Genomic DNA, 23,879 nt, shown 5'->3' with positions numbered 1-23,879 from the left:
AAGCATGACTGATGCCTGAGACTTCTTTTTTCCAATTTGTGTCAGTCTAATAATCATTGAAACAGGGATATTTAGGGAAACATTTTCACACGTGGCCTAAATTTGTGTCCCCAAATTACGGCCCTTCCTGTTTAGTCATGGAGTGGTAAGTCCGTCCTATTCCGAAATGGCGAGTTTTTGTGCCGAGCCTGACGGCCTCTCATTTAACCCCGTCCGGTGATTCTCATCCGCAAGGACTGGCTGGAGTTGGCGCTGCGCTTGGCAGGGGAGCCCTCTGTAGGAGGCGGGCGCACGGCGGTACAGTGGGCCTGAGGACCGCAGTGTAGGGTTGCCCGTCCAGCCCCGGGAAGAGCTAGAACAAGGAAGGGGAAAGAAAGATCGTACAGTGGCCCAGGGTCATGGTTCGTTTCTCAAAGCCGAATCCTGCTTCTTACGGAACAGAAGCCAAACACCCTCAATCTGGGCCTTCCCCCCAAGCAGACAAGTGGTTCATGTTTTTCAGAAAAGCTTGAAGTTGAAGAATGGCCCCAACGACGTGGTTTTCAGCGTCACTACACAGTACCAAGGCACCTGCCGCTGCGAAGGCACCATCTATTTGTGGAACTGGGACGATAAGGTCATCATTTCTGATATCGACGGAACCATCACCAGGTAGGTGCAGCTGATCGGGGCCGTGGGAGCTTCGTGGGGCTTGTGCAGTTCAACTTCTAGTGCAGTTGGAGCCGCCTCTGGAGTTTCAGTTCCTTGAATTTGAGAGCTGTGTTCAGGCTGTAGTTGTTTCCTGGGTACCATCTCCTGGACTGCTGCTCTGGTGGGTGCTTCCACTCTGCCTCTTCCGAGTGGCCTTTGCACTCTGATTTCACAAGGCACGGCCTCAGCGCTTGATCAGACTGGAGGTGGATGAGCATGGCCCTCCCTGAGCGCCCTCACGTGCTCACGTGGGCCTGGAGTTTCTATCAAGAAAGCAAGTCATGGGGCTCGTTCGCATTTGTGTGAGGCTTGAATGGTGCAATGAACCTGAACGGGATTTTTATTTTCTTTTTTATCTTGGTTTAGATCAGATACACTCGGCCACATTTTGCCCACCCTTGGGAAGGATTGGACCCACCAGGGCATTGCTAAGCTGTACCATAAAGTGAGCCAGTAAGTACAGAGTGTGTGTTCCCGTCTCTGTGCACGCAGAGTCTTTCCTGCCAGGGCACTGGGTGACCTGCAGAGCGGAGTGGGCTGCACGTGGAACAGGGAGGGGCTGTGGGGGTGGCGGTGGGGACTCCGCTGTGCGCCGTGAATCCCGGCAACTTCAGACCGAATTCGGTACCAAGAAACGAGGAAGGAAATGTAGGTGAATGAGAAATTGCTCAGAGGCAGCAGAAGGTGGCGGTGTTAGAGGCGGGACTGAGGTTCAGTTCATACTGAGGAATGTCAGAAATAACCAGATGAGGAAGCGGCAGGCTTATATATGCCAAGCCATTTCCTGTAGGCTGAAAACTTGCAGATTCCGAGCAAGCTTTGGCTGCCGTTCAGGTCTCCTGAGCCAAGCCGGCAGCGCACGTCTTGTCCACCTGGTCTCGGGAGTGTTTCCCCTGAGCGACCAGAACAGAGCAGCGCCCCCATGGGGCCACCGCCATGGGGCGACGTCGGCTGGGAGAGGGGTTCTCAAACTGCCTTCCTGTGTCAGGCACAGGTATTCTGTCACTTAAATCTTATGGTGATTCTGAAAGGCGTGTAACATCATTTCTGTGTTTGGACGACTGAAATTAACTCGGAGAGTTAGAGTTATTTGTCCAAATCCCCGTAGTCCTAGTCTGCGTCTGGAGTTCCGAACCCTGCAGGGATTCTCCACAGGCAGCCTCCCCACCAAACACCCCCGTACTCGTTGCCGGGACCAAGTCTCTGACCCACTTAGTCACACTTTCTCCAGCTTCCCGTGGGCTGGAGTCTCCGTACGTGTGAAACTGCTCCCTCAGTGTTCTCCAGCCGGTGGGAGCTGGAAGGTGGCTCTGTCTGAATCAGGACAGCCCTGTCTTCCCGTGGGCGAGGGCGGTGATGAAGTCACACGCTCGGTGAACATCAGGGTGGAAACCAAGGCCTGCGATTCCCAGCCGATGTGTTCCCCTCTGGCCGCCTTGGTGATGATAGGAAATGGGCAACCAGCCAGGGCTATTTCTGGAACTCTGTGAACACAGATGAATGAAGTACACTTCCCTGTCCTCATTCATCCCTCCCTCCCTCCATCCCTCCCTCCCTCCCTCCATCCATCCATCCCTCCCTCCATCCATCCATCCCTCCCTCCCTCCCTCCATCCCTCCATCCATCCCTCCCTCCATCCATCCCTCTATCCATCCCTCCATCCCTCCATCCATCCCTCCATCCATCCCTCCATCCATCCATCCATCCCTCCCTCCCTCCATCCATCCCTCCATCCTGCATTCGCTGAGCACCTCTTAGTGCCCAGCCCGAAGCCGATCCATCCCTTGCAGCAGAAATTCCACAAACAGTTTGAGTCTGTCTTGCTGCACTTAAAAAATCTGTGTACATACCCTTCCGTCTGACATGTACTCAGATTATTTAATTTGATATCATGTCTGTTTTATTACATGCAGGATTACCATATTCTTTTCAGCTCCTGCACAGGATTCTGTTCTGTGGATGTACCGTACTTTATTTAACTAGTCCTCTACTGATGCACCTGTAGGCAGTTCCCAATTTTTTTCGCTGTTTCCAGCAGTGGTGCAATAAGCATTTACACAGAATATTTATAATATATAACTACACATAAATAAATAATGAAACACACACACTTAGGGAAGTGCTGCCGTAAAGTCGATTCCCAGAAGAAGAATTGCCGAGTCAAAGGACGAACACATTAAAGATTTGATCAATATTACCGAGTTGCCCTCTAAAAAGGTTCTCCCAATCTGCGCTGCTGTAGGCGGTGTACGTGCACACCCCTTCCCCGAAGCCGCGCCACGGGCAGACCTTGCATTTAGAAGGATTAATCTACTCATGAGCTGCCCTGACTTGCATGACACTGAAAATTGCATCTATTTTTAGTTGAAGGAAAGGAACCCTCATGGGTCAGATATTGAGTAGTTCACAGCCTGATTCCTTTGGTTTTTGGAACATAAATCTATTTCTGTCCTTACTGTAACATTTAGAAAGCACAGTCGCTTTTTATTTTTTCATTTTTATTTTTTTGGTCTTGATTTGTGTCTCTCTTGGATTTTCCCAGAAGAGAGATTTTCTTGAAAAACACAGTTGCATAGCTTACCAAAGAGCACCTGATCATTCTTTTCTTTGATTGACAGGTCTAGAATGAGTGAAACCTGTCAGTTAGGATCTGAGACTATGACAGAATTCTTTTTGTATTATCATTGTGGTTGGGAGGTGGGGACAGAACGTGATCTGGAGACATGACATTTGTGTGCTCATTGACACGTGTCGGCAGTGGCACCCAGTCAGGCCAGTGTGCCTGACAGGGATGGCCAGGGCTGCTACAGTGCTGTCTCCAGCGCAGCTTGGCCATGGCCCTGGGGCCTCCCCACTCGGCACTTCCGCACTTCGTGAGAGCACGGAGTGCTGGTTCCTGTGTGTGGCTTTCGAAGCCTGGCAATTTCGGTTCCAGCCTCTGGGTGGCTCCTTATTTTCCGCTGCTGCTTCCCAGGCCTTCCTGCTCTAATCCAGCCGACCACTTGCCCGCGCCGTGCTCATTCCCTTCTTCCTGCCTTTGCTCACACGATGGCCTCTGCTTGATCTGCCTTTGCCTCTGATTGGCATGTGTTTGGCCTTTGTTGCCCAGCTCAGGAAGCCTCCCCAGGCCGGGATCTGTGACCCGGTCAGCTCTCAGCTCCTCCCCCTCCCTGGACTTGCCGGGCTCTGTGTGGACACCCAAGGGCCCCGGATGGCCCGTTGGCCTCCATCCCCATCGTGGAGGACCAGGTTGGACAGGCTTTTGTGGCTGACAGTTGGTTCAAGTAAACTCCTGTCCTGGAAACTCTCACAAGCCACCTCGCTGGAGGGTCTTGGGGAAGCCCCGGGCTGAGAATTAGCAAGGGTGCGTGACCCCTGTTCTAACGAGTCCAGGTTATTCTTTTGAAGCTGTGTTGTTATTACCCAGAGAAACACAGAGAGACGTGTTTAGCACACTAGAGTGCCAGGAAAGAGATGCCATTGAATTCAGGATTTTTGGACTCATTATTCTTTCCTGACGCTGTTGTTAACCTTGAATTTGGGAACCACTTACCTTTCGTGCCCTGCAGTATTTGTCTAATGAAGAAATCAGTCTGGCAGTTAGCCACTTGCCTGGAAACAACAGGAAGTAAGGACACTTGTGTTTATTTTTTGCTGAATTTAACTACCTGTTTGAGTATGGTCAGCCCATAAGAAATTATCTGTAAGGCCAATTGGCAGCTTGTTCATGGAGAAGGTATAAAGCTTGCTTGATTATTGATTACAAAGAACTATGGTAAATACAAACGGAAGATACATGAAACTCCTTCATATTCAAATATATGCAGTAAGTAGAAGGAAAGTAAGGCAGGACTGTTTGCTAAAATATCTAGATCATTGAGCTAATGGGTCTTTTAGAACCTAAATTTGGACAATAATTACTCGAATTCTTACCTTATTTCATGTAATTTTTGTATTCATGTAACCAGAAATCAGTGTCTTCATTACTTAGAAAGAATGAGTATACTTACTGTGTTTTCACAGATAAATTAGTTTCTCCATGTCATCTTGAGACAGCGTCCTGGGGTGAGAAATCATCATTCGCAGACCCGTGAGCATCCTTTTCTCTTCTCCTGCCCACAGCAGTTCTTTCTTTCACGTCAGCTCTTCTTAGTTTATTGCAGTCAGTCGTCGCTCTCTGCCAGGAAGAGATAGGGTGACGTGTGAACGACTGGCCTGATTGGGAGTTGGGACCGAGCTTCCGGAAGCGGCAGCCATTCTCCCACCCTAGGCTCTTGGACCAAGGACGTTCTGACGCTGAGCTTTGGTTTCCTTTTCTCCCAAATGAGGAAATTAGACTAGGTGATCCCTTAGGCGATTGCCCACCCGGAAGTGCTTTGCTGCGAGGGTGCGTGGCTGCACTGCACCAGTGTGCGTGTACGCAGTGGGGCGCTGCCTCTCAAGCCAAACCCAGTCGGGACACCGAGGGATTCGCCGCGCTCTGTGGGTGCACCCCTGCCGCACCAGGAGCTGTCCCAGGTGCTGTCGGGGATGTGGAGTAGGGGCTTGTGGTCCTGTGGGGGGAGATGTTCAGAGCTCCCTGTGAGAAGCCAGTGAGGGGTGAGGGTAGGTCCAGTAAGAGAGGTGCTGATTGCTGATTTTTTTTTTTTTTAGAGACAAGGTCTCGCTCTGTCACCCAGGCTGGAGTGCAGTGGTGTCATCATAACTCACTGCATCCTCAAGCTCCTGGGCTCAAGTGATCCTTCCACCTCAGCCTCCCGAGTAGCTGGGACTATATGCGCATGTTGCCATGGCTGGCTACTTCTTTTATTTTTTTTTAGATCTAGGGTCTTACTGTGTTGTTCAGGTTGGTCTTGAAACTCCCAGCCTCTAGTGATCCTCGTGCCTCGGTCCTGGAAAGTGCTGGGATTACAGGTGTGAACCAAGATGCTGATTTTGTAGGACATGAGTGAAGGAGAAATTAATTTGGGTTGGCCAGAGGTATCAGAGGTTTCCGTGAGACAGTGGCTCTTGAGCGAGGTCTTAGTGGATGAGTTGGGTTTGGAAGGAGAGGAGAGGCCGGAGATGGGCAGGTGTGTGGTGAGTTCACGGAGCGGGGAGGCTCCGGTGCCGAGGGTGGGGCAGGGAACAAACGAAAGAGGAAAGTGGGCAGGAGCCGGTTGTAGAGGCCCTTGGAGGCCAGGCTGAGACCTGAGTTTGGCACAGAGTCTTCCCTCCTTAAGGTGGCCTGTGATCATCTCTCCTCTAGGACTTGCAAGTGGGACCACAGAACCCCTTTTCTCTACAACAGTGGCTCTCAACGGAGGGTGGTTTTGCCCCCGTGGAGCATATGGTAGTCTGGGGACAGTTCTGTCGTGACTGGGGCATGCTGCTGGCGCTTAGCGCGTGGAGGCAGGGACGCTGCTGAATCTCCTACGATGTGGCGTCGTGGGGACCTCTTTCCCCAACAAACGTTTGTCTGGTCTAAGATGTCGGTGTTGAGAAACTCCAGTCGAGAAGCTTATCCCGCAAAATGCTCCCAAAGGCCATCTTTGCAAACGATTTAAATCTCTCTGGGTCAGTGTTTTAAGAGAGACGTCGAGACTGGGACACAGGGGAGGAGAAAACTGTGCACCGAGCCTGGGCCTGTTTTGCGCTGCTGTGTCCCCAGAGCCCTGCCGCTGTTGCCGAGAATATCGTAGGAACAGGGCCATCCCCGCGTGTGGATCGCCCCTCTGTTCACCTGCCCTTCCTACTCTAGTCCCGCCCCTGCGCTGTCACCTGTCCTGCTTGGGGATTGTTGGCTTTTCCCACAGTACTGTCTGCCCCTGCAGGGCAGGGCCATGCCGTGCCCATGGGCACCCCCCGCCCAGCCCACGGCCTGCACAGGCGTGCTCAGCGAGCGTGCACCGAAAGGACGATGGCGGGAACCTACAGACTGAGTAGTGACTTGGCCTGGAGGGCGTGTCCTGCCACTGGTTGCCCTTCTGAGTGAGGGGTGTCACCTACAAGGGCACCATCGAGACTTGGAGCCGCCTGAGCATTTGGTGGGACACTTGTTGGCATTTCAGACAGCTTTCATCGAAGGCGGGAGGGAAGGCTGTGGAAGAGTAATTCCTGCTGCCACCAACAAGCATTTCCCCGGTTGGGACATCCTCGAGCTGGTTTTCCGGCTAAGTTTAGTAACAGCCCTTGCAGCAGAATGCTCACATGCTGACAGCAGCTCAGTGTCATGATCAAGCTACGAAATGTATCTGAAAATCAAGGTTCGAGTAAATTTAGCATCCCAGACCCCTGCAGGTGGTAGCATTTGGGACTTTGATGTGAAGAGCTATACATAGAAATAGAGTTTTTTTAAAAGATTGCATTAATTAGACAGCTAAAATACAAAGGTGGATTCTTGTATCAAACAAGCTGATATTTCTAGATGCCTTTTTTCTTAAAACTTTCCTGTTTCTTGGTTTTAAAGACCGTATTATTAAGCAATTCTAGAGACAAGTCCTTTGGCCACCGTAAAATATTCATGGTAGAACAGTAAGTCGGCTAAGAAGTGGGTAGTTTACTTGCTCATTCAGCAGATAGTCACGAAGTGTCCACTGTATGCCCAGCACTGTTTTGGCACCGGGTCATAGCAAGGAGTGCAGCAGACGTCCTGTTCTCGAGGGGCTTATGGATGAACAAGTGACACGGACACAAGGACGGTAACACGGTATCGGTGATAAATGCCGTGAGGAGAAAGAAGGCCGAGCTGGGGGCTGGTGCCCGGGGTGAGGAGTGAGGGTGGGTGTTTCGTGACATGGGTGGGGTCACAGGAAGGGCCCTCTGGGGAGGTGGGCTTTGAGCAGAGACCTAGGTGAGGTAAGCGAGCGGGCCCAGGAGACGAGGGGAACGTGTTCCAGCGGGAGGAACAGCACAGGCAAGTGCCGGCGCAGGAGCGAGCGTGGAGGGGTGCAGGGATGCTGCCGGGAATGAGCGGTTGGACAGCCCTGGCAGGTGGGGTGGCAGAGGGAGGCAGGGGCCAGGTCTTCTTGGCCTTGCAGGCCCGTGGCAAAGGGGGTGTGGATTACATCTGCAAGAGATGGCAAACCTTCGGGGGAGGTTTGAGTGTGAGCAGATTGAATTTTGTTTTCTCAGGGTACCATGTGGAGATGTGATAGAAGCAGGGAGACGATTCAAGGCTGTTGCCACCATGGAGGCCAAGAGGCCACAGCGGTGTGGACAGGGCAGTAGTGTGGGACAGCCTGGGGAGTAGGGGTGGTGAGAAGAAATGAGAGTCGAGACCCCAGGGTGCTTGTGTGTTTTGAGGGTGGGTGGAGCAGACAGAAGTGGCCATGGCAACAATGCATCTGTCCGGGAATGGCCGCGAGGAGGAGCCAGCCTGGAGACTGTGGGTCCTGGGCGCTGAGTGACGAAAGTACTCTGGAGGGAGAATGAGCCCAGAGTCCGATGCCACTGGGAAGTCTTCTCCTGCAAGGATTGAGAGGTGGTGCCAGGATTTGGCCAGATGGGCATCTAGGTGATCTTCACAGGGACAGGGACGGAGGGGACTGGGAGCCTGCTTGGAGTGGGTGGGGAGGAAGTGGGTGAAGTGGTGGGGCCAGTGCCCGTGCACAGCTCTGTGGAGGAACTGTCCTGCAAAGGGTACCAGAGAAGGGGATCTTAGCTGGAGAGAGACTGAGACTGTTTGTGGTTGTTTTTGTTTGGTTTGTTTATAGGATGAGATGAGCGAGGATATAGCATATTTATGTGCTGATGGGAATTATCCAGAAGAGAGGAAGGGATTTGATGGGGGGTGAGTGAGCGAGTTTGAGGGGAGCATGGGCTCAGCGCTGGGGCGAGGGTATGAATTGCAGGCAGCCATGGACCTGTCACAGGGTCGGTGGCCCTAGCTGGGAGCAGGGACGGGATTGGCTGGTTTGATGCTTCCTCAACCTCAGTTTCTATAGCAGCAAAACTGGGGGAAAGCACCCCCCAACCATGTCCTCGTGAGGGATTAAAGTGGAGAATGTGGAAACGCCTTGTGAACCACAGTGAAATGCACTTGGGCTGGTTTCAATTGCAAATCAAATTTTGTGGCCTGTGGACTTTCACGTGGGGAGGAACTTGCAACGGTGCGTTCTGCACGACACAGATGGGGGTCGAGGTTTGCGAATGCAAAACGCTTCTGTCTTGTGATGCCACTAACTGTGAATGTTTTGTTTCTCTTCCAGAAACGGCTACAAGTTTCTCTACTGCTCTGCCCGTGCCATCGGCATGGCGGACATGACGCGGGGCTACCTGCACTGGGTCAACGAGCGGGGCACGGTGCTGCCGCAGGGCCCACTGCTGCTCAGCCCCAGCAGCCTGTTCTCCGCCCTGCACAGGTACCGCGCCAGCCACTCAGGCTGCTGTCCTGGCCACAGGCCACCTCACTAGCCATCTCCACCCATCACCCACGCTCTGTAGCAGGCACCAGAAAAATCATTCCAAGGTGCAGGCCTCACCTGTTACCCCTGGCAGGACCTCTACTGGCTTCTGTGCCCTGGGGACAAAGTCCAGATTCACTGGGGACACTTCAGGGCTCGCCAAGCCCTGCCCCTCCCTATCTCCAGTCCTGTCTCTTCCCGGTTCCTACGAATCAGTCCCACCACCCAGGTGGTGTTCTCTACTTGGAGCCTTTGTGCATGCTGTTCCCCTGTTTTGGGGTGGCTCTTCTGCTCCCCCTCTCCCTGGGTGGCCTGGCTGAGCCTCAGTGGCCCTTGCAGAAGCAGCTTGCATCTCATCTCGCTGGGGAGCCTAATCTGCTAAGTGGCCCCTCTGCCAACCTCCACCGTCCACCTGGCCTCAGACTCTGTCACGCTTGTGGTTCTCTCTCTCAGCGTTCTAGAAATACTGTGTATTTTAAGGGTCCTCTCACAGCCCACTGGCCAGTTTCTGGTCACTGTCCTCCCTTCACCGTCTGGGCTGTATTTAAGGCAGCTAAGCCTAAGCCAGACTGACTCTGGCCCCATGGAATCGGGGAAGGCAAACTCCGGACTTTTGGAGTTTGCGGCCCAGGGCAGTTTCCCAGATTTCTCTCAAAGCGTGATTTCTTGTGGTCAAACAGGACGCTTGTCCCTGCTAAATGCTGATGGTAACTATCCCATGCTTGGTCTTTGAGACCGGAGGAGAGGCTGCGGCGTCATTTTGCCTGCATTTGAGGACCAGATTAGCTGCTTGCTAACCATGCAAGCAGTGGAAAAGCCTAGAGGAACCCCAAATGCCATGCTCATTCTTGAGTGTTTCTCTTTAGCTCTGTAGATACCTTTTCCATCACAGCTCTGTTTTGTGTGAGCAGTACTTTTTTGCCTGTACTAAAAGATCTTGAATTGAAACTTACACATTCTAGGGAGAAAATTCAGGCAAAACCTAGTATATGTCAAGTCCCAAGAGCAATCATGGCACCCTAGATCAAGTAGAAATCCTGATAGTTTAATGAATTGTGTCTGTAAGCCATGCTGACAGTTTGCAGTAGGCTACCCAGTAGCATATGCTAGGTACTAAGGCCTTGCTAGGCTAAGTAAAAAGTTGACATTATTACTCTGACATCCTACCACTAAAAATAAGTTTAAAGTGATCCTTTTCATTTCCTTATTTAAAGATCATTGTCCAAGGTATATTACTTTTTCCCTATGAGGAATTTTTTTTAAAAAAAACCAATGCCCTTAATTTGTATGTCCTCTTGGGAGATGGAGGTGCTTCTGTGGCGTGTAGCCACCAGCCTGGCCCTTTCCACAGCCATTCATGTGTGGGTGGCCCTGCAGATTTCTAGAATTAATGGCTAAGCGTGCCGTGAGCACAGATGACCTTCCTTAGCAAGACTTTCCCTGGGTGCAGGTCTGGCTATGCTGCCTCGGTTTAAATTAAAATGAAGGGAAAGGGATGTAGTGGGTGGGTGTGCATGTCGCACACTCGGCAAAAATAAGCTCTCAGCATGGGAGGGCAGGGAGTGCTCTGAAGTGGGAGCAGGCGCCGTGAGCTCTGGTGCTGCTTGGCGGCTAACGAGGCTGCTCGTGATGAGAGAGTCAGTGCCCCTCCTCTCTGAGGCTCCGTCCTCAAGTGCCAAACGAGGAGGTTGGATCAGATGATCTCAAGGGTCCTTTTCAGCTCCACAATGCTATGATTCTAGGAAGTAGGTCTGAAAGGAGTTGAGAGGATCTGTTTCACACACCTACTCTTGGTTCAGGAGCTAGCTGCTCCTGTTAAGGTAGAAATTGGAGTTGAGTCATGTGATTGTCTCATTACCTACCCTGTCTGGCTGTGGAGACAGAGCTACTCAGACCGTTTTCATAAACCCTCTCTTAGTACAATGTGCATTCTTAATAAGTCCGGCTCCAGTCTGCTGGGGGTGTCTCGCTGGCGAGTCGAGCTGGTGGGTGAGGTTGGACACAGCCTTTGCCAATTCCCTTGCCTCTGGGTTACTGCGCGGAGTTGGGCTTCTGGAGTGAGTTAGGCAACAACAGACACTGGCCTCTAGCTCTGGGAAAGAAGAAACTATTCTATAAGTAACTTTGTCATTTTCTTTTTGGGGTTTCGGAGCCGCTGTGAAAATTGGACAAATGACACTTGTTTGGTAGAGTAAAATTACCTCTAGGGTGAGGTGAGTGGCTAGTAACTGTTTGCAAATTCAGATCCTCAGAGACAGGATTTGCCAAGGCACAGTGTATACAGGTCACCACAGCAATTCTCAGCAGCCCCCACTACTTACTCCCTAGGTACCCACCCTACCCAACGAGGAGTCTCGCACCTTCAGGGAAGTGGGTGGCATCGGGCCAAGGAGGTGCTTACTTACTGTGCACCACTTACCCCTGTAAGTATGCATGTGGACATCCTCCAGACAGAGAGAGAGAGAGAGAGAGAGAGAGATTGATTGAAAGATTGAAGCTGGAAGTGGAATTTGGGTGGTTTCCCCCAGTGGATTGAAGTGTGAGACATACCATGCAGTCATTCATGTATCTGTCCGTGAGGTACTGAGACGTAGAATGCAAGACCCTCAATTAGTGTTAATGAGGACCCTGGAACCCACAGAAGGCAGCGCAGAGCCAGGACCAACCCTTGGGTCTGACTCTCAGTTTGCTGCTCCATCATCATCATCATCATCATCATCATCTAAGTGACACTTTTGAGTGGGTACAGAAGAATATTGATAAAGTCTATGCAGGGTATAAAGGATAATGCAGTGTGAGCCCCAGGGTGCCTGCCACCCAGTTAGAGCAGACAGACTCACCGTCACATCTGAAGTCCCTGCTGTGCTCACTCCCCACCCCCAGGAGTAACCTCTGTCCCTGAATTCCATGTTAATCATTCCTTGCTTTTCTTAATAGTATCATCACACACGTTTGCATATGTTTAACTGTGCACACTTGTGAACTTTGTGCAGCTGGGATCTTGTTTTCTTCTGGGGCTTGCTTTTTCTGCTTACTCTTAACGTTGTCCAGATTGTTGGGTGTGGCTGTAATTCACTCATCTTTGCTTCTGCATAGTGTCTGGTTGTATGACTCTACCACAATTTATTTACCCATTCTACCGTTAATGAATACTTGAGTCATACACAGCGTTTTGCTGTTAAAAGCAGCACTTCCTGCGTGTGTTGTCTGGGGCACATGTGCAGCAGTTGCTCTTAGGTACATCCTCAGGACTGGAATTGCCGGGCCAATAGGCCACGCACACACTCAGCTTCATTATTAACAGGCCACTGCGAACTGTGTTCCAGTCGTTGAACCAGTCTGTGCCCCCAGCCGCAGTTTGTGAGTGTTTCATTTGCTCTACTCTTTTGCCAACATGTTGTCAGACTTTCACATTTTTGCTAGTCCGGTGTGTGTGAAATGTCTCTTTTCATATGTTTATTGGCCATTTGGGCTTCGTCTTCTGTGAATTGCCTGTTCAAGTCTTTTCCCCCATTTTCTTCTTGATTTGGAAGAGCATGTTGTATATTCTGTATACTTACCCTTTGTTATGAGTGCTGTAAATGTCTTTTCCAAGTTGATAGCTTTCGATGACCATAAATTTAGTTTCATGTAGTTGAATGAACCATTTCCTTTGTAGTTTGTGCTTTTTGTGCCTTAACAAAGTCTTCCCTGACCTGTGGGCATAAAGACAGTCTCCTGTATTTATCTAAAGCTGTTGCCATTCACATTTAGGTCTATTGTGTAATCTACCAGGAATTGATGTATTCAGGTAGAGCGAAGTCGGGCTCCAAGTTAATTCTGTTTTTTTCCTATATGGACATTATTTGTCCCAGCATCATTTACTGAAAAGACCGACCTTTCCTTGCTGCTTTGAGACATCATGATGTCGTAAATAAAGTGTGTGGTTCTATTTCTGGGCTGTCTGTTTTGTTCCCGGGCAAAGGGCTAGACAAATTGACCAGCATCACCGTGGTGGCTCAGCTACCAGAGCTTCGGGGGCCCCTTGCCTTCCCATCAGAAGTGTCCTGGCTAGAATCAGGTTCCACAAAAACATACAAAAATCTGTTGTGAGTTTGATTAAATTTGCAGATTAATTTAGGGAGAATTAACATCTCAAGATAATATCAAATCTTCCAATTCAAGAATATTTTATTTCTTCATTTATCTAAGTCTTCCCTAATATATTTCAATAAAGTTTTATAATTTCAGCCATAAAGGTCTGGCACATCTTCTGTTAGGTTTATTCCTAGACATTTGATATTATAAAATTCTATTTAACCTTACTCTTCTTAATCCTGGTAACTTATCTGCAGGTTCTTTTTTTAATGTGGATGGTTGTTTTTTTGTGAATAATCACCATTTCTCCCCTAATGCTTTTTTCTAATCCTTATAACTTTTATATATTTTTCTTATATTATTACATGGGCTTGGACTAGCGAGTGCAGTATTGAATTGGAACAATAAGAGAAACCACCGTTGTTTCACTGTTAATAGGATGTTCACTCTAGGTTTTTGAGTATTTACTTCTATTCCTGGTTTAAGAGTTTTCGTCCTGATTGGATGTTAAATTGTATCAAATGCCCTTTTTGTATCTATTGAGATGATCATGTTTTTTCTATTTTAAACTAATACTGTGTTATTTTACATTAATTAATTTGAAATATGAAGTTACTCTTGCATTCCTGGAATAAACCCAGCTTTTACACATTGTTGCAGTTTGCGTATGTGTATATATTTAGAATTTTTGCACTTATATTCACAAATGAGATTGGCCCACACTTGGCTCCTGCTTTTCTTCTTTAGGTTCTATTTTTGAGGTTATGCTAACCTCATAAAATGAGTTTGGAGATGCTCCCTCTTTGCTCCGTGGAGGACTAGCAGAACTCTGGTGAAATGATTCGTCCTTAGTGCGTTCTTTGTGGGGAAACCTGAAAGCGCAGATTCTCTTCGTGTCTAGTGCTTTTCTGGGAGGGCTCAACTGACTTCGATGTATTTAACTTTTAAAGATATGAAGGTGTTCTTGTTGTCACTGCAGCTTTGACAGTTAAAAATAGTCTGATGCTAACGAAGCTTATCGTGCTAATCTATAATTTATTTATTTTAACAGAGAAGTGATTGAAAAGAAACCGGAAAAGTTTAAAGTCCAGTGTTTGACAGACATCAAGAACCTGTTTTTCCCAAATACAGAGCCCTTCTACGCTGCTTTTGGAAACCGACCAGCTGTAAGTAGTAGGTTGGGAATACAAGAACTGGTGAAATCGCTGCCTTTTCTGAAAGCCTTGGCCCAGAACTGCATGGAAAGCCAGACTCTTGTCCTGTGAGAAGTAGTCTGGTAAATAGCCACTTGCTCACAGCTAAAGACAAGGGGATTGAAAGTTACTTTGTAGCCTCTGTTGTCCTTTGAGGGTTGGCCAGTGGGTGGAAGCTTGAAATGTGGGAGTTGAAACTCCAAATTCCAAATGACTTGTTCAGTGAGTAAAACAAGAACACTTCATAGGATTGGATCCTTGCTACCACAAGGGAACCACGGAGCCAGTCCTAACCACGGCAGCGAATTTAGCCTCTCAAGTTTTAAGAGTACAGTATCGTCTCATATGGTGGAAGAAATGCTTTGATATTTTGCAGGCACTGCCCAAATTTACTGGAAGGTTCAGTATCCCAGAGAATATAGTTGGGTACTAACTACTCACTCAGAAAATCCTCCTACTTTTGAAAGTCATGACGGATTTTCATGAAATGGGAAAATGGATCAGAGAATAACCTTAAGGAATGTTAGAATTGCAGGGGACATGATTGATTGTCTACTCCTTAACTCAGTCCCTGCACAGATGAGCAAATTGAGGCCCAGAGAGGAAAGCTCATTAAATAGTTTCCCAGCAAAGGATACTCTTTTGCTGTACTACTTTGAGGTGTAGCTCTGGTTCATGAAAATTTGATAATATTACATCACGTCAGAAATGTCATGTATTTGTTTTTACAATTAACTCTTTTTTTCTAACTAAAACTTTAAATCGTCTTTACCAAATACAGGATGTGTATTCATACAAGCAAGTAGGAGTGTCTTTGAATAGAATATTTACCGTCAACCCTAAAGGAGAACTAGTGCAGGAACACGCTAAGACCAACATCTCATCGTGAGTACCGTGCACACGGGACGTGCTTACCTTGAAATGGCGCTTTACAGTTTGCAAATACCATTTTTTTTTTTGTCCTTTGCTGTTTATATTTTAATCTTTAATTCCTATAAGGAAAAATATATTTTAACTTCTTGTCTTTTGTCCAAAACGTACTTTTTAGAGAATTGGAATTCAATCAGATCCCCTCGGGGGGTTTAAAATTTAAACTAGTGGTTAGAATGTGCTACAGGATGGAATGGAATGAATTCGAAAACTAGTAGTTTAGAGTTGCCAAGTTAGACGTTTGAAGGCCTAGAATGGGAATTAGAAATGTAACCAAATTGAAACATGTGAAGCTATATTTAAAGATGAGGAATATGTATCTCTTCGCAGACCGAGTATTTCTTACCAGAAACGTTGCTGTGTAACTCTTAAGAATTCCCCTCATGTTTGGTCAGAGCCCAGTGCTCCTGAGTCAGTGGGCTACGCTGGATCACTGCTTTTTCATGAGCATCCTGGGTTGCTGTAGACCCACTCTTGACCTTATCACGTCTTTCTTTGGGGTCCCAACCTCCTAGCGTGGAGAGCACTTCCTCGTTCCGCGTGCTGGGGGGTTGGCACTGGTGACGACGTCAGCCCAGGCAGACCATTGTCTCCTCGCCTCGTCCATTTCGGAGGCTGCAATTCTTCTGGTCCGGTCTGTGCAGACCTGGAACGAGTCTCTGGCCTGAGTGGCCCCAGGGAGCCTGCCGGGATCCTATTTAGCTGGAGGAGTGAGACTGGGGGAGTTTGGATCTAGTGGGTCCCTAAAGGGTTGGTCTCCTCCAGGCACCTCCTGTGGTTTTAGACAGATTAGAGACCTAAGTTCCTCCAGGGCAGATTTTCACTTTCAAGATGAGGCCAGTGAGATTCTAAACCAGCATCAACAGGGCAGCTGTGGCTAACAGGAGCCCGGGGCTGCCCCCCAAGCCTCCTCACCCCACAGCCCTGCCGGCGGCCAAGTGGTCCTCAAGGTATGTGGGGAGAGACGGTGAGCATCCCGCCATCCTGTGGCAGGTGAGTCAGTGTCAGGCCAGGTCCTGATGGCAGAGAAGCAGCAGGACTCGAGTTCTTCCCCTTGGCCCTTGCCTTGCAGTTTCTGCCTCCTCCCTTGTTCTCAACGGCAGCCCCTGACAATGTCCTCGTTGTTCTCCCGCCTCCCTCATTTCCATGCAGTGCGTTCCCACGTGGAAGGCTGTCCTTAGTCTGAAGAGCATCTAGTGGATTTCTTTTTAGGATCGAAAAGGACTTTCAACCAATGGGACACTGCCCAGAAGTGGCAAAGTGGCAGGTCTTGCCATGACTTCTGTGGAAAGAGGGATTCCAGCACCTAAGAGGGTTTGCCTAAGAGGCCGCTGAGGTCACTGTGTTTGCTGAGACCCTGGGGTTACAGGGCAGAGCTCTGCCTGGGAGCACATTGACATATTGCCAAAGAATATTGTCACCTTACACCTGGACTGGGGATAGGTTTGTTCCCGTGAGAGAGAAACTCTTCTCCCCTGGGAAGCACACATTTCTCTGACACTGAACTTGGTCCAGCTATTTCTAAGCCCAGTAGGTGTTTGTCACTTAGAACCCAGGACATTCTGAAATGTCTTCAGATGGAGGAGGGGCCGCGCAGGGGAGAAGCTCAGAGCTTTGTCCCTGGAGTTTGTGCGCGGCAGTGCTGAGCGCTGCTCCGAGGGAGCTGAGCAGGTGGCCCATGGGGGCGGGTTTGGTTCTAGCGCCCACCGCGGCCTGGCAGGGAGCTGCTTGCTGCCTCCCGCCACGGCCACAAACCGCACGTAAGTCGGCCTTAAAGCCGGGAGGCATTTTAAAAATTGGTTGGTTTGTTTTAATTCCCAGGAAAGACATAATTCTTGGTTTTATATTAAAAGACATTTTTCTCGTTTTGTGCAAGCACACTGTTTCTCATAAGTCCTTTGGAGGTCCTTTCTTAAACACACACACTCATCCTTATTTAGTAAGTTATTTTATGCCTCAGAACATGCTAATTCCTGGAGTTTGGATTTTGAAAGCCCCTTTAAGTTCTTAGCAGGTTGGAACTGGAGAGGGACCCAGTGACGGTCAGGGAGGAATCTAGAGAAAGCTGTGTGTGTCAGGGTCTCCGTTTGGAGGTGCCCAGAGGTCTGAACATGCATATTCAATAGAGCAGCGTACTGTTTGGAGTACAGGCCACAGAAACTAAGATGCAACATATTCTCAGGAGTGTGTAGATAATAGAGTAAGAGAATGTTGTAGGGAGCATTGAGAAACCCTGCTCTGGTCCAACTCCACACACCATAAAGATGAAGGACCTGAGCCCAGAGAGGGCAACACACTTGCCCAAGTTTGCACAGCAAGTGAGACAGGAGTAGATCCTCTGTCTCTGGACCCTTATTACAACCGGGACTTTTTTTCCTAAGACATGTTAATATTTTGTTGTCAAATACATTTATTGAGTATTCTGTATACATTATTTTATTGTTGTGCGCATTATTTTATTTACTTCTCATATTAGCAGTGTGGCACAGTTTTAATTTTGCTCCCTTTACAGTGGAGGAAATTGTGGCTTGGAGAGGCTAAGTCATTAGCCCAAGATCACACGGCTATTAAATGGCAGAGCTGAAGGCCAAGTCTGTGTCTCCTTAACCCCAGGGCCCAGTGTCTCTCAGTGTACAGTGAAGTGGTCTCTGTCTGGTGCCCCAGAGATGTGCCCTGTCTGCCCTTCCTCCCCTCCCCGAGGCCCCATATGTGACGCCTGCAGCAGGCGGCTGTCCCTTGGCCGTGCTGACTTCCTGCTGCCGTCCCCTGCCCCCTTCCTGTCCTCCAAGTGACGTCGAGTCCCGCCTTCCCCTTCCACGCAGCCCTCTCCGATCCTCCTTTGCATACTCTTCATTCTCAGCTCTGATTTCTGATCAGTGAATTAGACATTACCTAGAATTGCCTCAGTCGCGTTAGGTAGGTGGTCTGCCCCTTGGGGTGGGGGGTTCCTCCCGTCTGCTAGGCACACCCTGTTCAGTGGCAGTGACTCTGTTTCCCTTCCAGGTACGTGCGGCTCTGTGAAGTGGTTGACCACGTTTTCCCGCTGCTGAAAAGAAGCCACTCTTCAGACTTCCCCTGTTCGGATACTTTCAGTAATTTCACCTTTTGGAGAGAGCCACTGCCGCCCTTTGAGAACCCGGACGTTCATCCTGCCTCCACATAAAGCGCCCCGAGCAGCCCCTCGACAGCAGTGCGGAGCCGGAGCCGGCGTCCCCATTAAAGGACAGGTTCTGGGCGCCGCGGCTGCAGCTCGGGCCTCATGTGCGGTCATTTGCTCCAGAGCAGAAGGAGTTGAGGCGCATCTCTCCCCTGCCCCAGCCGGGGAGTGACATTTCTAAGGGAACTGTGAAGGGTGCACTTCCTAGGCGAGGGTCCGGTGCGTTGTGGTGTGGAAGGTGTTCCTCGCTCGTGGCGTGACGCCAGATGTAGCGCTGCATTCCGGGCCTGCCCCAGCAATTAGTTAGCGGTTCACGTGTGACACTGGCCCGCGAAGCCCAAGCAGAAGGTCCGAAGGGCTGTCCCCACTGGTGACAGCATCAGTGGGGGAGCGCACGGCCACATTTCCATTGTAGCAACGTCTGCGCCAGCTGCTTCTGCACCCAGCGGGGAGGGCCGTGAAGGGCCACGTGACTTGAATCCGAGGTTTTCGAAGGGAATCCAGACCTCACTGGGTTTGGTCCTTGGCCTTGGCCTTGTGATGTTCCCTTGCAGTATTTGCTGACTAGTCTCATTTTTAGGTCATAAGTTCTTCTTTAATTCCTTTGGCTAAAGGTAGCCTACGTAAGTGGCATATTTTCCCCATTTTTTTGTGGCTCGAGGCTGGAATATTTATGCCTTAATGCATCTGTGGCAGACATTTTATTTAGAATGCGCTATATCTAGCTCTTGGTAACTTTTGCAATGCCTTAAATTAAGATGATAGTGACTATGACTAAGGCAGTATTTTGAATGAGTTCAACGCCCGGCCAGCTCCCTCTCACCCAGCAAGGCGGTGCTGATGGTGGGGACTTGAACGAGCTTATGCCAAATGACAATGATGTCGACTTTTATCGCGAGGTCTCAAAAGAAACTTGTTGGTTTTAAGAAAATAGTTTCGAGAAGTTAAATTATATTCTTTGTAGATATTATTTATTGCTTTACTCTGAGTAGGTTACTGTTATAAACATTTTAGTCATATTCTTTCTACACAACTGTCACTAATATATTAAAAGGATTATATGTTAGATTATCCAAAGAGCCTTAGTCTGTGTATGTCATAGACTGACCTTCCTTTGGCATTTATAGGTAATTTATTTTCCTTAGCTTTTTCCACTCAAATTAAGGGCGAGTGACAAAGCAATAATTTGAGTGACACTCTTTCTTTAAGCCAATAGAGGATGATTCTTTTACTTGCTTATTAAATTGGCTTGTGGAGAAAACAATTTGAAAAGTGAAAGAATTATTTTGGTAAAAAGGTTTTGCTTTACTTTTGGACGTCTTATTTTTTTAAAGAATGTTTTACTCCGATGATTGAAGCACTTTCCTATTTAAAGTTCATTGTTAGAGTCATAGGAGGCAAAAAACAGAACAGTTGAATGAAATTTTACTCTTTCTGTGAAAGAAAATCCACAGAGCTGTTGCCTTCGTTGTAGTTGGTGGACTCTGTTGGCAGCAATGCCTTTGCTGAGCAGTTCCTGTGGGCACACAGAGAAAGGCAAACATACGTGTCGTGGATCACAGATTTGCACAGAATCACAGACATGCATGTGCAGATTCCCTTTCAGGGGTATTAAAAATAATTAAAAATAGCCCTGCCTTAACTATTAATAACTTCTCTGGGCTTGTTCACTAGAATCATTAGAGGCTACATTAATTCTTTCTTTCATGAGGGTATTTTTGAGTGAATTTTAGCTCTTGTGAACTAAGTATAAGCTCACGGGCCTGCAGAGGTTCGCCCAGTTTCTTCCTTGCACCCGGGAGAAACTCTGGCTGCGGGAGTTGGTGGCGCATCCTTCGTGGAATTCGTCTTTCATCGGGACGAGCCTCTGCGGTGTGCTCTCCAGGTGGAGGTGTGAGCACGTGCAGTTTTGGAGCCCTAATTTTGATGTATCTTAAACTTCCACATCACTGCACCCTGACACAGAGGCATGCCTCCCAGAAAGGCGTACTCTCAGATCTGTGTCAGCTTCCCGGTGAGCCCTGGCAAGGCTGTAATGTGAACACCTGCCTTTTGGCTTCTGAAAATGAGATTTGTACGTGGGCTGCACTCGTGCTTATGCGAAGTGGTTTACCTGTGTGTACACAAGCATCACCCAGTGATGCTGAGGTCACCTGCTAGAATGCTGTATTTGGACCGCATATTTCACAGCTGCCCTTTGGAAATGAGTCACACCATGGTGACAAGTCATCAGACATTCATCATATGTGATAAAGAAAAATATATATTCTTGGCATAGAGAAAAATAATATACCTGGTACATTGGCGAAAAATGATTACAACTTCAAAGAGAATTCCCTTTTCAATTTTAGGTTTGGATCACCACTTTGAGTACATTTTATTCACAACGTTTGATCTGTATTTGTATATGCTGGTGCAATGATAAAAATCACTGTACTGCTTCATTATGTTAAAGTGGAAGCAAAGCTAGAAAATATTGTAATAAACGAGACCGATGAAAGACTTCTCTGAAAATCAGGCATGTGAATTTTAAATAGTTTTTGATAAGTTATCAAGTTGTTGATTTTCTAGTGTGTGTTATTGAGCATATTCTCTACTCAAAAAAAAAAAAAAAATCCTTACAGCTATAAACCATTCACTATTTTGAAAAAACATCTTTTCTGATGTTTTAGATTCCAGTGGGTAAAATGCCACCCCTCTCTATGCACTTGGAAGGGATGGGAAGGATGAAGAAAGAGAGGAGGGCGAGCCGGGCTCCTCCCTGCCCTGGTGCGGTGATTGTGGAGCGGGGAGGTCTCAATCAGAGGCTGTCCAGGGGGTGCCTCCCAGGGCCTGGCCCGGAAGGAATCGGGTTTGAATGATTCTTGCCTCACATCTGCTGTCCTCATTTTTTTGACCCTCGACTTCTTCTCTGTGGTATACCCCAGATTTATTTTTTAGTTTGACCAAATCAGTCAAAGTCCTTGGCTCGCTCAGTCATCTAAGCTGAAAACTGTCATAATTCCTATTGATTTTGCACACTGCCGGCACGCGCAGCCTAAGTGTTTCTGGAATAAATGGAAGAGTATTGATCCCTCAATCCTTAAAACATAGCTGCCCAAGATACTCAACTTGAGTTCCTGATGAAGCCCAGATCCAAACAGTTCATCTCTGGGCGTCTGTAGAATTAATGCTTGTGCATCTTAAAAAAACAAAACAAACCCTTTCATTTTGCTGATTTGTTCCAACTCTGACTTCAGTGTGTAGGCTTTTTAAATCTGTGAAATAAAAATTTGTCTGGACTGTCTGTGGCCTGTCGACTCCCAGGTGCCGTCGTAGCTCTGTGGGCAGCCCTCACGCGTGTGCAGGGGAGGTGAGTTCGGTAGCTTGGATGTCCCCAGTGTCATGGCTGTCATCACCTGAATGTTTAAATGCTTTGTAGTTTGGTTTTCAAACACTGACACCCACAACTCTCGCACTGGAGGCCAAGGAGCGTTGACGATGGGGCCATGGGCCATCAGCTTTGGGCCTCCAAGTGCCCTTTCCAGGAAGAGGTACCGCACACGGCTCTAGTACAGTCCGGGAGCAGGAGAACTGCTGAGGAGGAAAGCTAAGTAGGCCCCATTTAAAAGGTTACAAACAAGCTGCCTGAATCCCAGTTTCCAAATCCTAGCAGGAGTGCTGCGTGCTGGCCCGCTGCTCCCGGAGCAGACCCGCCCCTCACCTCTCCGCCTCCCTCTGCACATCCTCAGAGCTGGGGGAGCCACGCTGGGCCCCGTCCCTGCCTTAATCCAAGAGAAGGTGGTTAAAATGCCACTAGGTTTCTGCCTTTCTGTTTCTGACCCCTTTTCAACTCCTGCTGCATCAAAGCTGGTGATCAGTGTCGCTTCTATTGCAAGCCAGGCGGGGGGCTTGGTACCTGAAAGAAACCAGCCTCCGAGCAGACAGAAGCTAACCCTGGAAGTCAACAGGCCCAAATGGCCACCTGGGGGCACAGTCGGTTTGGGTTTGGCAGCACAGCCTTTAAAAGAGTCTGTGCTTTGACAAAGGCCCAAAGGCCCCGTCCCTGTAGTGCCGGCCTGGAGACCAGCCAGGCTGTGGACTGGACTTGTGGGGAGAGGGGGGACAGTTTTGGTACCAAAGTGCTTCCAGTTGGCACAGCCCGAGGTCAAACACCACTAACTGGCTTGGAAGAGGGAGCAGTCTGTGGCTGTTTGTCCGGGTCTGAAAACCATTTGGGTCTGTGGTTCTCGAAGTGTCCGCCTCACAGCCTGCAGCTGCTGGGCCCTCCCCCTAGACCTGCCGAGTTGCACTGGGCGTGGGGCCCAGCAATCTGGATTCTGGTGCACGCTTGAGTCTGAGGAGCACGTTTTAGGTGATAGAGGGGAGCCCCCGCTCCCGCTCCCAGGTAGCCTCTTTTGTGTGGCTGCAGCTCACGTGTGTCTTTCATCTGGCCTTAGAGCTCACAAGGACCTGCCGCAGGAGGGAAGCCCCTGGAAAGATCGTGTTGCCTCAGCCACTCTCCTGAAAAGGAGCCTGGAAACCCAATACAGGTGCTCACTTGAGTCACAAGGTGTCGTTGTGATCCTTTAATACACAGCTGCCAGCCTGAGCCACCTTCCCAGGGATCTCAGATGTGAGCCAGTGCAGGCCCCGCAGCAGTCTGGGGTGTGTGTGTTTGGGGGTGGGGTGCATGTGAGGAAGCAGACCTGGGCTGTGCCCTGATTGCTAATGGCTCCCTTCCTCCCCCAAATCCTCGGAGCCTGGAGGTGCCTGACCTGGTGCCAGCCCTCTTTTCATTGGTGCAGGAAGTCCATTCAGCCCTGCATTGCTTTTAATGAGTTTTGCAAGCAAGTGGCCTCTTCCTGTGACTCATTCTGCCTTTTGTGCACCGGAGATTGTGGTTTTAAGTTTCACTTTGGAAAGTAACCACTACTGCTGCTGCTTTCTCCTCTGCTGGAATCTGAACAAGTCGCATTCATTTTGCAACAAAGAAATGTAAATGTAGGAGCCCGCCAGTCATATTTCTGCTCTGATTGTAAAAACATCCTTTTCCGAGATGGTTGACAGAGCCAAGCTAAGAAGAAATGGTTTATATTTTCAAGTAAAATGTTCATTTGGGAACCTCATATTTTTTCTTCCAGCGTGGCTCGATAGTTTTGCTTTTGTTCTTTGTCTTGATTCATATTTCAGGGAGATCCTAAAAAAATAATTGGTGTTTGTTGGTCGGGTGGGGTGGTTAACCTCAGATTTATTGAAGGATACTTGGTTGTGGACCAAAGTTCATGTCCTTGCCTTCATGCGGCACACAAAGGCTCATGATGACAGGGATAATTTCTTGTACAATGAAATGTTTTTCATCTGTACTTTCCGCAGAAATCAGATTATGGTACCTGAACAGATGAATTTCTTAGGATTAGCGAGTTTGTGTAAAGTGGACAAATACCATGCAATATTTTTTCTCAAATT

General features: G+C 48.7%; 1 protein-coding gene across 3 annotated transcripts in view; it reads left to right on the top strand.

Moving 5' to 3' along the window:
- The window catches only part of LPIN1 (lipin 1), a 70,698-nt gene extending 48,992 nt beyond the window's left edge, over positions 1-21,706 (top strand). For all 3 annotated transcript variants that reach the window (XM_069495151.1, XM_069495150.1, XM_069495152.1), the window contains 6 exons: positions 503-651; positions 1,057-1,143; positions 8,880-9,032; positions 14,203-14,317; positions 15,126-15,229; positions 18,278-21,706. In XM_069495151.1, coding sequence (XP_069351252.1) covers positions 503-651; positions 1,057-1,143; positions 8,880-9,032; positions 14,203-14,317; positions 15,126-15,229; positions 18,278-18,437 — 768 coding nt within the window. In that variant the 3' untranslated portion in view covers positions 18,438-21,706. The remainder of the gene's footprint in view (positions 1-502; positions 652-1,056; positions 1,144-8,879; positions 9,033-14,202; positions 14,318-15,125; positions 15,230-18,277) is intronic.
- Positions 21,707-23,879: the final 2,173 nt, after the last annotated feature.

The sequence above is a fragment of the Eulemur rufifrons genome, chromosome 19 (assembly GCF_041146395.1).
Source record: "Eulemur rufifrons isolate Redbay chromosome 19, OSU_ERuf_1, whole genome shotgun sequence".
NCBI lineage: Eukaryota > Metazoa > Chordata > Mammalia > Primates > Lemuridae > Eulemur > Eulemur rufifrons.
This window is presented reverse-complemented; position numbering and strand designations above follow the sequence as displayed.